The sequence below is a fragment of the Amaranthus tricolor genome, chromosome 8, assembly GCF_026212465.1.
Source record: "Amaranthus tricolor cultivar Red isolate AtriRed21 chromosome 8, ASM2621246v1, whole genome shotgun sequence".
Taxonomy (NCBI): Eukaryota; Viridiplantae; Streptophyta; class Magnoliopsida; order Caryophyllales; family Amaranthaceae; genus Amaranthus; species Amaranthus tricolor.
This window is the reverse complement of record NC_080054.1, coordinates 24332651-24350302: the sequence shown is the minus strand read 5'-3', so window position 1 is coordinate 24350302 and position 17652 is coordinate 24332651. Positions and strand designations below refer to the sequence as shown.

The 17652-nt window shown below is 32.1% G+C and overlaps 3 protein-coding genes and 1 non-coding gene across 4 annotated transcripts; 2 read left to right on the top strand and 2 right to left on the bottom strand.

Annotated features, from left to right (window-relative positions):
- Positions 1-346: 346 nt before the first annotated feature.
- TRNAN-GUU (transfer RNA asparagine (anticodon GUU)) lies at positions 347-420 on the bottom strand. Its single transcript has one exon. It is a non-coding gene; the product is annotated as a tRNA-Asn (tRNA).
- Positions 421-1786: 1366 nt separating this feature from the next.
- Positions 1787-6001, bottom strand: LOC130821406 (magnesium transporter MRS2-5). Its single transcript, XM_057687159.1, has 7 exons — positions 5689-6001; positions 4083-4544; positions 3646-3716; positions 3014-3142; positions 2419-2784; positions 2184-2231; positions 1787-2089 (listed from the first exon to the last, which is right to left on the bottom strand). Exons 2-7 carry the CDS (start codon positions 4495-4497, stop codon positions 1859-1861), a joined length of 1260 nt encoding a protein of 419 aa, XP_057543142.1. The 5' UTR covers positions 4498-4544; positions 5689-6001; the 3' UTR covers positions 1787-1858.
- Positions 6002-7514: 1513 nt separating this feature from the next.
- On the top strand, positions 7515-10657 carry LOC130821678 (uncharacterized). Its single transcript, XM_057687466.1, has 4 exons — positions 7515-7660; positions 7824-7882; positions 8463-9443; positions 10330-10657. The coding sequence occupies exons 3-4, from the start codon at positions 8566-8568 to the stop codon at positions 10655-10657; spliced, it is 1206 nt and encodes a 401-aa protein (XP_057543449.1). The 5' UTR covers positions 7515-7660; positions 7824-7882; positions 8463-8565.
- A 1896-nt stretch (positions 10658-12553) lies between these two features.
- On the top strand, positions 12554-15716 carry LOC130821404 (LRR receptor-like serine/threonine-protein kinase RPK2). Its single transcript, XM_057687158.1, has one exon. It carries the CDS (start codon positions 12789-12791, stop codon positions 15447-15449), a length of 2661 nt encoding a protein of 886 aa, XP_057543141.1. The 5' UTR covers positions 12554-12788; the 3' UTR covers positions 15450-15716.
- The last annotated feature ends 1936 nt before the right edge of the window (positions 15717-17652 follow it).

Genomic DNA, 17652 nt, shown 5'->3' with positions numbered 1-17652 from the left:
AATATGATGAACGCTCCGGGACAACCTGGTGTGCGTATTCTCAGGGATGTCTTCGAGAAGAATCCTTCTGCCTACTTTCGTATTTTAAGAAACAAGTAACTACCGAATCTCAGATCATCCGATCCATCATGTGAAGTTTCATCTTATGTTATTTTGCCTCTATGTTTCATCTTATGTTTGCTTCTATGTATCATCCATCAATGCAATGGTTAATGGTAATTGGTAATTGGTAATGATGAATGTATTTTCTTTTAGTTTGTGTTTTAATGAAGTATTAGTTGATGAATGGTATGCAACGGACACACATTAAAATGGTCTAAAATTTTTTTAAAAAATAATAATTAAACGCTAGAAGGAGGGCTTGAACCTCCGACCTTGTGGTTAACAGCCACACGCTCTAACCAACTGAGCTATTCCAGCTTTTTGTTCTATTTTGATTTTAAAATTATATTCCTCGATAAGTATTCTTTGCTAAGTGTTTTCTTTGGAAATACCCGTTTATTAATACCCTAATTTAATTTTAATAATAAGTCTTTGAATATGTATAGTTAAATAAAAAAATTTCATAAAAATGATATTTGTAAGTTTATATTTAAAAAAGTTAAATAAAATTTCAATTGATATATTAAATATAAAATTAAAAATTAAAACTAAGTGTAGGATGAATAATATCAAATGACATTAAGAGGAAAATATGAAACAAAGAGGAAAAGTCGGTCTCATAATAAGTAGGTCTCTATGTTCAAATCTTTACATTTTCTAAACAGATTAATTTCTATATTTTTCACCTGGTTCTCATTTATCAGTCATCACAATCATATTTTTACAATAACCATTCCATATTTTTTTTATCACTATGAATTTGCCTCTTTTAATTATTTTTGAAAAAGTTTTTTTTATTAAATGAGATAAATTCTAAGGAACAAAGAGAGTAGAATGTAAGTATAAAGGAACTATGATTGAAATGCACAACCGAATTATACTCATTCTCTATATAGTGCCTAAGTACCTAGTATAAGACCCTCTATAATTTTCTCTTTAATTTTTGTTATGCTAGAAAATTAAACTTTAAATAGTAAACAGAATAAAAATCATTGTATAATTATATTTTAAATTCTATACATCAAGATAAATATAATAAAATTTTACTTGAATATATTCTAGTTCATATATTCAGAAAAATTCATGTTTAAATGTTTCTTTTTATATGAAATAATTTAAACATAACCAATAAATAAAATATCAATAGTATTTTTTGCTGATACAAAATATACTTTTCTCGAAAAGAAAAGTATTATTATGACTTTATGAGGGTCCTTTATTGGTAGCATACGCCATGCAGTACCATCCACGTAAATACTCGACTACAACACATAAATCTGATGAAGTTTCATCCTAAAATCAAATGGTATCAGGAGAAGTAGCCCATTAACCTATTAAGTATATATATTAGTCAATCTCTCTTTATTTTTTTTCCATGTGAGATGGTTATTTTCAAAGAAACGTGGATGGACGAATACACACATAACTGCCATGGCTTGTTTGTGGTAATTGGCTAACTGCTCTGCTACCACACAAACACAGTCCACACTTGACATCATGATCTAGGCTAGCTAGTGGCAGTCAGATTCTAGACATCATATGACAGGATTCTCTCAGTATTCCTTCTATTATACTTTTATACTACTACTAGAAATAAATTTATATTAGAGACTAATTTTAAAAAAACCTCCAAACAATAAATGAGGAAAAACTAGTTGTTCTGAAAAATTTGGAAGCACTATTCTGGTTAAAATCTTGAATTGATAAATGACCAAAACGAGTTGTAGTTTACAGTATAAGTATATGCAAAGCGCTTCTAAACAGGGACCAATTTCTTCCCTTTGAAATAAACCAAAAAGCAAAAGTATAAGATCGCACAGCTAGTACAGCTAATGATCAAAACCCAGTTGAATGTAAATGGATTATCGAAGACCGAGGTCACGAAATTCATACCGAAGACACCAGTGACTACGGCAAAACATGTAACGACAAATGTTGCTGCTGTCAGCAACAATTCGAATTGTATTAGCTGGTTCTGAACATTTCCCTGTTTGTATACAGACGGTGAAATCAAAAATCTTTATGATATTTGAACCTTGTAGAGAGTTTAATGTAATGAACCAAAAAATTGATTAACTAACCAGTTTGATGTTTATCAAGTCCTCCGTATCGTCAATGTATTCTTTAAGCTGTTTCATAAGAATGTGAAGAAGTTGGCATTACAAATCAGACACAAGAACAGTTTTCAAAGAAAAATAGATTCTTTTTTATGCGTAAGGCCAGGGAACCGAACCCTTGTCAAAAAGGTGAAAGGGAAAACATTCAACCACTAAGCAACCCATGAAATACAAACGGGAAAAAGTATAGGGGTCTTACCGATGACAATTTGCTAAGCGTGTGATCAATGAAAACGAAATATGCTTCAAGCAACATCTCAAGTTCAACAATGTCTTCTTTCTGACTGGATGAACTTGTTGTAAAGCTTTCACGCCTGCTAGATCCCGTAATACTGCTCAAAGCCCTCTGCAACTTCTGGGATCCAACTATTACGGTCCCAGGAGAAACAGGTGCAACAGGTGAAACTGGGGCAGATTTTGATACCCATTTATGGCCCGCTGATGGAACATTTTCTATGTCTGAATCATTTGACATGTAATCCTCCATTTTCTCTTTCTTCTCTGTCAGGTACATCTCTGCCATATCACCATCATCATCCATGAGATGTTCAATTTCGTCACGCACCTAAAAGTAAATTGATATCAGTCACATGAAAGCTTAAATTAGAAGAGTATACACACCAGTCGATTAGTTCAAGGAATGCAAATTTCACGGGCGGAGAGCGTGTCATCCTAACAGAGTATAAAAGAAAAACCTCATGCATATACATCAAATAAATGGGCTAAGCTTTACTCTGTCAAAAGACCACTCAGGTAAGCAATCAAGCCAAGGCAATGTCAGATAGAGACTTTACCTTTTGCACTCGCTGAGTCAAACCAAGGAGGTTGCCTTTGAATCTGCGGACACGTTCCAGGTTCAGGGTGCTAATAGATGATGCCAATTCGTCGAGCACAGGACGTATTTCTGAAGCCAATTCCTTAGCCTATGAAATAAGTAATAACAAACTGCTTAAGAAATAAAACCTCATTGAAAGTACACATAATTTTAAGCAGATTAAACACTATCTAAAGAAAGATTCAGTTTTGGCTAACAGGTTTCACAAAATTAGGATTGACGTTACACTCAGGTAAAACTCTCTCGACTAGTGTGTTTGCTCAACTTTGTAGAGTACTCCCTCCAATCCCATTTAAAGTATATCATAGTTGAATATTTTTTAGTTTCGATAGATTTAAAAACATGAATTAGTGAGAGACATTAATACTATAATATTGACAGTTCAAATACGGAATATCATTGGGTGGATATGTAGTATATGGTATTTACACTTTCATCAAAGCGGAAGGATGAAAAAAAAGGCGAAACAAAATAACTTTCAGAAGAATGAAGGATTCAAGTCACAAAAAACTTTCATCGTTACGCTTATAATAAAATAATGCTTAACATATTAAACAGCATTGCAGCTTCTGCTAGGACTATGCTGCATACCTGGGAATCCAGAGATGTGCAAGTCAGCTCCAAAGCCAATTCGAGTGCTCTAAATTCAAATGGCAATTCATCTGTAACAATACACATTGCAAGCAATTCATGCCCATTATTTTCGTAAAAGGCAAGATGAGAAGTAACTCGCATGACAAAACAAAATCTTTAATAACTATCAGTTTCCTTCTCTTAAGAAAAGCATAAAGCTTTATGGTTATAAGACAGGGTAAAACCAGCATCAGATGTCCTGCAAAGTTGGGGGATTAACAGCCAAATAGGAGAATTAGAGTGTGAGAACTTGTTTAGGTGTACTATCTTAGATCCAATCCAGTCAAGAAGGGCAGCAGAAAAGACAACAGCATGCTTTGTATACTCGTTAAGTTCCAGCAATACTTTTTTCAAGTAAAGATTTAAAATAATTGCAATCAACAATGTTTAATTACCAGCTTGGTCCCTGTTCATTTGTAGTCGATTGCACAATTCTGTCTTATACTGCATGACAGAGCCATCCAAAGAATTCATCACAAAAGCCTCGTCAGCTGTTATTACACATCTGATCTGCTCTAAGTTTACCACAATAGCTTTCTCTCTGCCCAATATAGCAGAAGGGTAGATAAACAAGGGGTCCAAAAGCCGAAGATCTCTAGAAGGCAAGGAGCAATTTCTCATAATCGTAGACTTATCAAGCTCCAAAACTTTTGCGTTCCCATTATGATCAATCCTTATCCATGAACGACTCCCATGACCTCTCTTCTTAATTCCTGAAAAGCCAACAACATTCCAGAAGGCACCACCAACTCTAGTACCACTACTAGGAACTGTTGACTCAGGTTTGCTGGAATTTTCTGGCTTTTCCATCAACTCTTATTTAATCCTCCGTTGTTGCAAAACTTCATTTCAACTATCTGCATTGACAAAAATCAACTATTCATTTGCCTTTGTAAAACCAGTCCTAATATTTAAAGATGCTGATTGAATTTCGTCTGTGAATTATCTTTCACAATGTATGTGGCAAACTAATTAATGCCAGGAAATCTGGAGATTCAGAAAAAATCTTCAATTCACCTTTCGGTAACACTACAGACAAAAAAGAAAAAAAGGGCAGCTTTTAAATATATATACTAAGCGATTCAGGCAAAAACTGAAGCTTCCACGATCTTAATCCTTTACCATCGTCATCATCAACATACGCAGTGTATCCCACCCATAGAAAAACTATGAGCAGCCAAAGAGTTCCTCGACTTGCGAAAGATAAAATTCTTTACCAGCTTGATAAAATTATTTTTGTATCAACAACATGACAAAGTCAGGCACACGAACAGTAATAAGGAATCATATTCCATTGGCAATATATTTCATCAACGAGGACAACTCTAAGTTTCTGCACTTGCTCACATAACTTTCAAGGTCTCATCTTTGAGCTCCATCCCTCAAACTAAAAGAAATATGTTTAATCTTACTTTGTTTTCTAGACAAAGGTATTCCTGAAATAGGATTACGCAAGAAATAATTGTAATGGGTACCTCTAAAGCTAACCACTGATAAAACAATTGAGTAAATATCAGTTGAAGACTTGAAGGCATACAAGACAACTAAATACCTGAAATGATGGAAACATTATAGAATACCATATAAATTCACTTCTGAGCAATAATGCCAAAATTTAATGCAAAAATTTAATGCCAAAAGATTTGGGTGGGATACAAAACCAAAATACAGTCCCAATGTTCGTGTACACAAATTCTCCTTCTTCGTTTGATTTTCCACCATGGCCACCATTGACAGACAAGTGAAGTAGCGAGTAATAGTAATACAATACTGACATAGTGTAAAATGAATAGAGAGCATGTAAAAGGGGGAAAGGTTCGAAATTCGAAACCAACAGATTAACGGAAAGATCATGACTGAAGAATATAGACTGAAAAAGGCACATGCAAATAAACTGCAAGTAACAAGTAAAGAAAGCAGCAAAATTCAAATCGTGCTTGTATCCGTTTAAAATCACGATTCCAAATGATTCAATTAAACAAAATTAGCGATTAGTTTTACCTAATTGGGTCCTCCCCAATGCGATTTCCGATTCTATTGCTTTGAATCCAATCGCAATTCCAAGTAACTCAATTCACCGAAATTAGCGAATCAAGCAATCCCAAGGAATTGAAATAAGCAACGGAAGAAGAATTGGAGAAGGGAGGGGGGGGGGAAATTAGGAGAATAAAGGAGAAAATCGAAGAACAGAAGAACAGAAGAGAAGCTCATGAAAGAGATGACGCCAGACAAAATTAACGAGGTAATCAAAGTTCTCGAATCTCATCCACAACAATTTTTTGTTTGGAGCATGTGATTGAGAAAAAGAGATGTGATTCAAACTTAAATTATATTCTTTTTTTTTTTTCTTAAATAGGTTTTTATTTGTTATTTTGAATGTTCTAATTGTTATTTTTATAAAAAAAAATTATATTACAAATTTTAGATAAGAATAACCTTATTCATCCTTATTTTAATATTTTGATAATACTTATGTTTTCACGTATATTCCACTAATTTTAATTTAACATTTTTACAATAACAAATCTCCTGTGAGACGGACGTATAGTTGCGATCACTCAGGGTTTTGAAAGTGCCATTTTAAAACTTGAATTGGATATTTTGGACCTTAAAGCATTTTATGTCTTGCATTTGAGAAACTTTAAAACCATTAGAATAGACATTCAAAGTCTTAAAATGAACATTCATAAAAGTTAGAATCGACATTGTAAGTGATGAAATAAGTATTTTAAGAATTGAAGTCGATAGCTAAAAAATTTAAATTAAGCTTCTGGAGAAGGAAGATTGAAGCTTGGAGTAGAGGTTTTAAGTCTTCGATTTGACTTTGTCTTCAAATGGGTGATTTAAGGCTTGAATTCGGCAAGTATATAATTTTTTTGGTTGCACGCGTGAGGCGACCGAGTACAAGTTTTTGTGTTTTTATATTTTTTATGATTCCCACATGTTTCTCACTAACTTTTTAAAAATATTTTTCCATTAGTTGTGGTTCCCATATTTTTTTTCCACTAATTTTTCTTTAAATATTTTTTTAATATGTATGATCCTCATTTTTTCTTCATCAAATTGTTATTCAATAAAATATTATTTTTAATATCTAAAAGATTCTATTTTCTTTAATTCACGTGACGAACCATTATATTTAGAAATTATTATTTCATTGAACAACAAGCCAACATCTTTAAAAGGTTTCGCATAAAAACAATTATATTGATAATTACTCTCGTCCCTACTTTGTAAATTTAACTGAGATATTTTTAAGTAAAATATATAATAGTAGGTAATTAATGAACAGAAATATTTTATTATATAGATAAAATAAAATAAAAAGAAATTTATGATGTATGAATAAAATTAAAAGAAAATAATTGATTTATTTTCAAATATGAAAATGATGCAAAGTGAGTTTAACAACTCAAAGTAGCAAATAATGCAAATTGAGTGAGACATAGAAAGTATGTAATCCTCCTATACTCATATTCTAACCAAATGTTTCATTTAATTTTGCACATTTGTCGATACAAATATTGAAATTCTAGATATTTCTAATTGTGATTGTTTAAAATTATAAAAAAGCTAATACTAATGAAAGTTACATACAAATCAAACAAAATATCACTTGACTATATTTTAAATTCTAATTAAAAATAAAATATAAATTAAAAATAATCAACAAATACAAAAAAAAAAAGCGAAATTATGGAGTATTAGAATAGAAAAGAATATAAATATAAATACATAATACTCCTAAGTAATACTAGTATTTGGAATTAAATTTAATTATAATTTTATAAATAAAAAACATCCTTGAGCTTCGCTATGCCTCTAATCAATAATACCCTTATTCCTCCAACTCTCTCTCTATTCCGTCTCTCTCTTTGCCATCATTTCTCTCATCCCTTTGTCCATTCCCTTCCCAGAAACCCAGAATCTCAATAATTCAATTATTATAAACAAATTTAAAACAATTATCAAGGTAAACTAATTATGTATTTAAAATTTTATTTTTTATGCAAACATCCATTATATAATTACATACATTTCTTTTATTAAAATTAGCCAATTTTGTAAATTTTAAAATAATTTTTATTATTGTTTTGATTCCATAATAATTTAACAAAGTTATTATTTCGGCACAGGAAACCCATAGAAAGGGGTAAATTGTAGATTGCCGCTTTCATTACAATAACTCGATAAGGTATTTTATTTTATTCTTAATTTTCTTGTAAAAAATGATAAATTAGGAGTGCCAAATTGTAAAAATTAATTTTGTGATATTGTTTATGATCAATAATTTTTTACAAGAATTATAGTAGAAAATGATTAATATTTGTTGCTAGAAGTAATAGAATATATATTAGTATGTATGAAATATTATTGGAAAATTAAAATTTTAAAATCTCACTTCCATTAGTTTGTATAATAAAAATTTTACCCTTTGATTAATATACAAATATTTCATCTTTATATCATTTATTTATCTAAAGCACTATTCGATCGCTTTTTATTACATCTTAAAGCTTGTATAGTTGCATTTAAATTTTTTCTTGTTATTGCGTGACGTATTTACATCAATGAAGAGTCAAAAAACCAGAAAAAAACCAGTATTAACATGTAAAGCAATTGAAAAGTATACTTTATATGAACAAATGATATAAATGTGAGATTTTTATTATTTGCTGAAAGTGAGATTTTTTATATTAATTTTCCAATACGCCCTATTAAAAATTTTAAAATAATTTTCTTAAATATAATAAATATTTTAATTCTTTTACCAGGTTGTGACATAATATTATTCACCCTATGTTAGTTAGAAGCAAAATTCTAAAGTAATTAGTAATTGTATTGGATGCATAAGGAATATTTAAAAGTTGGTTAGAAATGGTTGTTGATGACTTTGAAAGTGATGTTTACATCAATACTACAACCCAATATGATACTACACTAAATGATGAATCTGACATACATCAAAGGGAAAACAATTGGGAATTGTTATTCCCTGAGATTGTCCAAGAAAATGTTAACCGTTCTATACAAACCAATCTAAATGTTGTTGGGAATATTGTTGTTCATCAAAGAAATGAGAGTCACGACAGCAATAGATTCAAGTTATATTCAGTCGATTCAAACGACACAATTTTTTCCTTAGAAAATATGGAAAGAGATGGAGAGTCGGATTTGGTTCTTATAGATCAAAAATTAATAAGCGAAGAAACGAACACTAGTATTGAGCATTACATGAATACACAATTGGAAAATGAGGATGATGAATCAATCGGAAAGTCAACTGAATCTATTATTCGTGAGCCTCCGAACATTCAAGTGATGTTGAAAAACGAAGAAAATTACGACTCAAAAAGAATTCCATCAAACGTGTTTGAGAGGTGCGACTCGCTCATACCAGCAGAATGGAGTACTGCTTCAAATGAATCATTATTTAGCCTTAATGTTGGTAATGCTAGCATAGGAAGAGACCAAGCACTTTTACTAAGTGGTGAATTGAAAAGTGGGCCCAAATTTCAAGGTGAAAGTGTGATTGGAGATCTTCAAGAAATAAGAAAAATTGCTGGCTTACCAAAGCCACCTAATCAAAATCAACATGTTTTAAGAACTCCTATTGTTATTCAACAAGAAGAGGAAAAAGATGTGTCATTAATCAAAGAAGGAAAGCAACTTATAAACAAAAATGTTCATTCTACAAGCCTTTCCCTTAACTCTAACACAAGTGAAGATAGCAATTACTCCTTTGTATTTCCAATGTAAGCCTTTTGCTTTATTTCATTTATAGTAGTATGTCATTAATCGAAAATTACTTTTTTTTGTTATAATTAATATGGGTAAGGTTACGTACATTTAATATCATAATCTGCCTTTGTGGAAGATATTTACGGGGTATTTGATTATTGATATTAAATAATGGTAATAAAGATGGATTTATATGTCATTCTCATGGTAATTTGGTACTCACACTTAAACCGCTAAACATGCCTAATGCTACCTTTACAAGTGGTGATTTATGGGAATGGATTTTGTGAAGGAAAAGAATAATTAGAGTAGGACAAGTATGATCACCATAAACTTTGTTGAGCAGTTCTTCTAACCAAATTATATTATCGGCCTTTTGTTGTCGATATTAATGGTGAAAATGCATGGTAATGCAAAATTAGTATAAATTTGGTAGGAAAATCATTTGACGTGTTTAATGGTCTTGCTTATTCATTCAACTGCATTACTATTCGAAATATGGTATTAGTTGGTAACGACAAATTGTGAAAATAAAACTTTTCTTGATCAAAATTTTATTACCAATATCTTTACCACTATCTAGTACCTACAACGAAATATTAGTTATATTATTATTTTTTACAGTTAATGGCATTATAGCATGTTTGGTTATCGGTATCAGATGTCGAGAATGATAAGTAGATGTGGCAATAGGTGGTACTAAAAAACTATGAATAAAGTATGATCAAAGTTTCAATATCGTAGAAATGAGGACTTATGAAGATTTACACTATAAATCATGTTTTTTTATAATCAAAATTTGATTATCATAGATATTGTATTAGCAAACACCCAGGATATTAAGGTAATGAAATATTATTTTCATTAATACCATCCTAAATTATTGATTTGCTTTGTCAGATTTGGCGCGGAAAGAAATAATCTAATAAAAAGTCACGAAGAGCCACAAAATACACCACAACAACTTAACATATACAAAGAAAGCCCAATATTTGGTTCAAAAACAAAAGCTCCACGTAGAAATGGTGGTTTATTTTCTTGCTTTAGAATATTTTCTTGCAATTTTTGTTGTGATTGTAATTGTAATAGTTTCCCTTCTTGTAACTCTTGTAGTTGTACATCATGTTTCTCTTGCCCTTCATGCTTATCTTGCCCTTCTTTCACTTGTTCATCTTGTTGTTGTAAATCTTGTTTCTCATGCAAGGCTTGTCAACGTTTTTGTTGTTAAGCCGATATATAAATGTAAATGATATTCAACTTAAAGTTACTCATTCGTGTGCTTTATTACTTGCTTACTCGTTAAGTTATTACTCTATTCGTTTCAATTTGTTTGTCGGATTTTGGGTATAAACCTATCAGGGTTTCAGTCAATATATAATAAAAAAAAATGAAATGCATTGAATATTGTAAATAATACTATGTTGTAGCAATTTAGGTGGTATATAGAAAAATTTATAATATTGAGGGAAGTTATTCTTGTTTTAATTGTGTTTTTAGGAGACTTTTAACCCTCTTTATATAGGGAATATATCATCATGTATTTGTATTCAAAATTTGTTAAATCGAAAAGAAAATTAAGCAATTTAATTCAAGATAAATGTGTAATTGAACAATGGCGTCGGCAATAAGATATCAAGTATTTGATGTATGTCTAGATCGTAACACTCTAATTTGGGTACTCACTTCTTAGACACCATGAATGGGAGAAAAACCCAAATGTCTAGATTTTGCTTTTCACACTAATAGGTTAATTTTGTACAAAATATGTGGTATAAATAAAAATATTTTTGATGGGAACAACAAGAAATTAAACTGACAAATAAAAACAACTTTAAGAAATAAAGAGAGTATATTTTTTGGTAAAAACTTAATAATAAGATATATTTAAAAAGTTGTAGACCTATTAGGTAGATCTAAACTTGATATGAGCCGACCTAAAATTAACTTGGTGGGAAAAGGCGACCCAAAACCCGTTCGTTGACTATTTGACGGCTATACGACTACATTTCACTTAGAGGGAACTAAAGATATTCTATTTATTTTTATCATTGAATAGCTAGCATTTACTCTAATTGTATTTATTGAAGCATTTACTCAAAAACACATCCATTTACAAACAAACTTAAATTGTTCACTCAAGCTAAGCTATAGATCATACGTGCCACGTGGACATGAATGACATAATTAGATTTAAGCCTTATATAATCTCGTGTGAGTAAAAATCATGTGTCAATCTAGTCGCTAAAATTATCATCTTTCATCTTTTAGAAGAGGTTTAATTTTCACCCTCTTTAAGCAAGATTAATTTTCTTTCCTCTTTATCTAAAAAAATTCTTTAGTCTACCTTCAAATCAAACAATATTTCTATATACCATATTTATATTTACACAAATAATTTTATCATTAGAAGAAATATAAGGGTGCTTAAAGAATAGTCAAATCGAATCAATAGAAAAAGGTGGTTTTAAATAGCCCTAAAACAAAGACAAACAACCCATACTGCAAGTCCAAACACCCCAAAACATACGTTAAGCTTTGAGATTTTCACATGGACCATCGAGTTAATTTTAAATTGCGCATTTTTTATTTTTAAATGAGGTTTATTAGGTAAATAACAATAAATTAATTGTACGTAGTAAGCATTTATTGGTGTATGACTTTAATGATTTTTTTTGTTTTGATTATTTTATTAGTTTTTATTTTGTCTTTTTATGGTAATTTATAAATAATCGTGATTAACTTAGATTTTCTATTTTCAAGTCGGTTTAACATTAGGTTTTTGTTTATGTTAATTGTTACAAAAATATAAATGAATCTTGAAAGTCAAATTAAATCATATTCAATTACAGGATTAGATATTTTATTTAATTATCGAGTCTATTTTAAATACTAATATCCTAGCTCGTGAGATAAAAAAACAAAAATAATAAAAATAAAGAAAAAGAAAATTACTTTCCTAATTTCCAGACTATTTCCAATATTTTCCCCTTTCCATTACTTTTCCCCGGTCTAGAATTCTGAACCGGACTAACACTCCACGTGGATCTCGTCCATTGGTTTATGCATTTATTTCCCCAACCTCCATAGGCCCCACCACCCTATAACGACGGCCTTCCCAAGCCACCCTCCCTTCTCTTCTCTTCCTTCTCACAACAACTCTTTCTCAACCAATTTCTTGAGAGAGAAACTCCAAAACCATATTTAGAGAGAGAAAGAGGAAATCTGCAGTCCTTAGCAAACTGTAGTCTGTAGTAACAGTACACAAAAAGCATAAATCAGTAAATCACCCTTTATTTCTTCTTCTCCAAACAATTTAGGGGAAGTTTTTAGGTCTAAATCTTTTTTTTTTCTAAGATAAGATGCATTGTTTTTTGCTATTTTTACTAGTTGAGTTGCTACTGTTACTGGGTTCTTTTACTTTTTCTGGGAATTCATTGTCTTTATTGGAAGAGAGACAAGTTTTGCTTGAGTTTAAATCTTCTGTTTCTGATCCGTCTGGAATCCTTTCGTCCTGGGTTGAAACCGTTGATTCTAGTCTTGTTCACCACTGTTCTTGGTTTGGTGTTAGTTGTGATTCCCAATTTAGGGTTTCATCGATTCAAATCGTTGGCGGCGGTGAAGTTTCAGGTAATTTTAATTATGATTTGGGGAAAGTTTCTTGTTTTAATGTTACTCGATACCCTTTTTATGGATTAGGGATCAGGAGGTTTTGTGATGCTAGAATTGGGAAATTAAGTGGGGGTTTATCACCTGTGATTGTGAATTTAAATAAACTTAGGGTTTTGTCACTTCCGTTTCATCACTTTAGTGGTGAAATTCCTGGCGAGATTTGGGGGTTAGAGAGTTTGGAAGTGCTTGATCTTGAAGGGAATTTGATTTCTGGGAAGATTCCCACTTCAGTTTCGGGTAAGGGTCTGAGTAGATTAAGGGTTTTGAATTTGGGGTTAAATAGAATTAGTGGGCAGATACCTAATTCCTTTTCAGGATTGGTAAGTTTGGAATTGTTGAATTTGGCTGCAAATGAGATCGAGGGTTTGCTTCCGGTATTTCTTGATGATTTTCCGAGGTTGTGGGGGATTTATTTGTCGTTGAATCGATTTGTAGGGATAATCCCCGATTTGTGGGGGAGTAATTGTGGAAATCTAAAGTATGTTGATCTGTCCGGAAATGCATTGAATGGTAAGATACCAGTTGGCTTGGGGAATTGCAAGGAGTTACGAGTATTGTTGCTGTCGTCAAATGTGTTGAAAGGCGGTATTCCACGTGAGCTTGGCCTGCTTAGGAAGCTTACCGTTTTGGATGTTTCGAGGAATAGCCTTAATGGTAACATTCCAACTACGCTTGGGAGTTGTCGTGACTTGTCGGTTCTTGTTTTGTCGAATCTAGATGATCCGCTTTCGGTAAATAGTGAGTCAAATGGTGCAATTACTCATAGTGAAGGCAATCGATTTCAAGGATCGATTCCCTTTGAGATAACCACATTGCCAAAATTGAGTGTTCTTTGGGCACCGAAGGCAGGTCTCCAGGGTGAGACTAATTGGGGTAGTTGTGATCACTTGGAAATCGTAAATTTGTCGCAGAATTCGCTCACGGGGATAACAGATGTAGCATTTGATAGCTGCAAAAGCCTCATTTATGTCGATGTTAGCTCAAACGGGTTTTCTAGGAAGCTCATTGAGAATCCTAATTTGGCCGAGTTTACATCTAGGACCTGCCAGTCTTTGTTGTCGTGGATTTCCCATCGTCGCCATCATAACAATGGAGTCGCTGCGTACCTTTCGTACTTCATCAGTAAATCTTGCTCGGGAATCTCTTCTCGTCTTTCCATGGAAAAATTTCAAGTAAGGAGACCTAAAAGTAGAAGGTTACTCTCAGAACTCAACAAATCCTTTGATGAAACCGTGTCATCTTCAAGTGCACAGACCAATAATGAGGAATTGCAGCCTTCGGATGGGAATAGTAACAAGAACAACTTCAACTCCATAGAGATCGCGTCCATTGTGTCTGCATCAGTTATCGTCCTTGTTTTGTTGGCACTCGTCGTCCTCTTCATTTATACAAGGAAATGTGCTCCCCGAGATGGCTCTAGGATTCAAGTGTACGAAAGACGGGAAATCAAGGTCTTCACCAACATTGGGGTGCCATTGACGTACCAGAATATTGTTAAGGCCACCGACTGCTTCAGTGCAGGTAACTGCATCGGATGTGGTGGGTTCGGTGCAACCTATAAGGCCGAGATATCTACAGGCGTGATCGTGGCTGTAAAGCGGCTTTCTGTCGGAAGGTTCCATTGCATTCAACAGTTTGATGCTGAGGTTAGAACCCTTGGAAGGATCCGGCACCCTAATCTGGTTACCCTCATAGGTTATCATGCCAGTGAAACCGAGATGTTTCTCATTTATAACTACCTTCCCGGTGGTAATTTGGAAAAGTTCATTCAAGAACGATCCACCAAGTCCATTAAATGGAAAGCCCTTCACAAGATCGCATTAGATGTCGCCCACGCAATCGCGTACTTACACGACGAATGCAATCCAAGGGTTATACATCGAGATGTAAAACCAAGCAATATCTTGTTAGACAATGACTACAATGCCTACTTGTCTGATTTCGGCTTATCAAGGTTGTTGGAAAATTCCGAAACCCATGCCACTACCGGTGTTGCAGGAACTTTCGGGTATTTAGCACCCGAATATGCCATGACTTGTCGTGTGTCTGAGAAAGCTGATGTATACAGCTACGGTGTTGTATTGCTAGAGTTAATCTCCGACAAAAAAGCATTAGATCCGTCGTTTTCCTCCCATGGAAACGGATTCAACATCGTCTCTTGGGCCCACTTGCTCTTACGACAAGGTCGAGCTAAAGAAGTGTTCACAACCGAAATCTGGGAGAGTGGTCCACATGACGATCTGGTGGAGGTGCTACATTTGGCCGTAAAATGCACCGTTGACACGCTCTCAATAAGGCCGACTATGAAGCAAGTCGTACAATTGTTAAAGCAGCTTCGGCCGCTTGGCTAGTTTATGTTGAAGTTAATAGTTTTCATGTTCGTTTTTCAACCAGTTTTGCATCAGCCAGTGTATCTTGTATGCCATTTTAAGAAGGGAAAAAACCTGCTGTGAATGTATTTTTAGAATGTAGATATTAGTCTTTTCCCAGGTATAATCTATTAGGGATCAATTTCAGATTTATGTAAGTTTTTTTTTTTTTTTTTTTTTTTTTTTTTTAACTTTGTTCTTGCAGCATTTGAAATGTATATATCATGAGATCAATTAAAATATTTGTAACTTATTTCTTATTTTCTTCATTTTAAGACTATTTAAGGTTGAAATCTTCAAAAAGATGTGAGGATAAGTTGAACCCACAACGACAGTGGAGTATGTGGTGGGTGTTCATTGTTGATCCAATTACATTGACCGTCCACTCCAGTGTTCTAGACTTCAAGTGGATTTCGGGTATTTATCTACTCGGGCTATTTTTTATTATTGATTAAAATCAGCTAATCTCTTTGAGAGATATATCTCAAGTTAAGTCCATTAAAGATTAATGTCAACTTATCGTATTCTTGATACTTACTTACATTATTTTTAATGATTACTTACCGTATTCTTAATGTCTACTTTTAATATTTTAAATGTCTACTTACATCATTTTTAAGGCCTACTTACAATATTTTTAAAAAGTATATAATTGGCCGGTCCAATTAGAAATGGTATCTTAAAGAGACCGTCTTTCACAATAATTTGTAAATTAAAATATCTTTGTGATTTGATTTTGATTTTTATATCTTAGTTATTTTAGGTCGAATATGTTTATATGGGCTAATTTAAACAATTAATCTTTGATTTAAAATTTTTTCAGAAATTCTTATATGAGACGGTTTCAAATAAAAAGGACTGGAAATCTTTTGAGAAAGAAAATTAAATACTATATTGTTGAAGAGCAAATACTACTTTTCTAAAAATGTTATAAATTTAATTTTAACCTAGACGTCCAATTCCATCGACCCATTCAATAATCTAAAAAATAATTTTTGTACTTTTGACATAACCCCTCATAAAAAAAGAAAAATAAAGATACGTTTAGGATTTTCTCACTCGTTGCTCATGCAACATCCTTTCAGGAAACTTGCTTTTTAAACAATGGAAAAGGATAGCCAAGATTTCGTTGGATTTATTAGGATAAATTAGCATTGACTGTCATTAGAGTTTCTTCATTTTATTAGAGAAAGTTTTTTAATAAGAATTTACTTGAATTGAGTATAAATATTTAAGTAATAAATAAAAATTAAAATAGAAAGACTAAGCTAAATATAATATGAAATGAATTTAATTGTCAAATATGTGGAAGAATTTGTTAGAAATAAATAAAAAGTAAATATAATGAATAACAAATAATTATCTCATATTGGGGTATAAATTACCCTAGGAAGGATAGGGGAATACTTTACTCTAAATAAGCAAAATCATCTTATTTTTTATTTACTCTCATTTCACAATTATTTCAGTCACTTTATCTACACCTCTAAATTACTTTATTCAATTAGTTTGACTTTTTTTTACTCCTTAAATATTTACACTTAATCCAAGTAAGTCTTAAAAGTTTCCTAAATCCCTAGAAAACTTGTAAATCGATAAATAGTTTAGGAAGATAATATTTGAAAAATTATAAGGGAGAAATATAAGTTGGGACATTAAAAGTAATTAATTTGTGTTAAAATATAGTGTGAAAGATAATTAATGAATATAATATGAAAGGTAATTAATGAATTTACTTTAATGTGAATGCATTCAATGTAATTTTGGGTGAACTTGCCTATAAATATAGAAGTTCACCAATGTAAAAAATACACCAATGAGTAAAAACATCTACATCTTCTAACTTTTACTCATTCTATTTCCTCCTTATCTCTCTAAGTTTTAACACGTTATCAGCACCAGCTCTACCCTTAATAATCAAGAAGATAATATTTTTAAAACCTAATTAAGCATATTTCTTCATCGGTACCCACAAATGGACCAAGAATCAAATGGTATCAACATCTTCATCCAAGGTGTTTCTAACACATTTTTATATTTTATAATTTAGCATAATTCCATACTCTTAACTATAAACCCAGCAAGGACTGATTTAAATTAGCTCCGACATAATAATCTCAATAATACTAATGGTCCACCAGTACCACCAACTCGTAATTTACATGTACGACCAACTAATAATCCA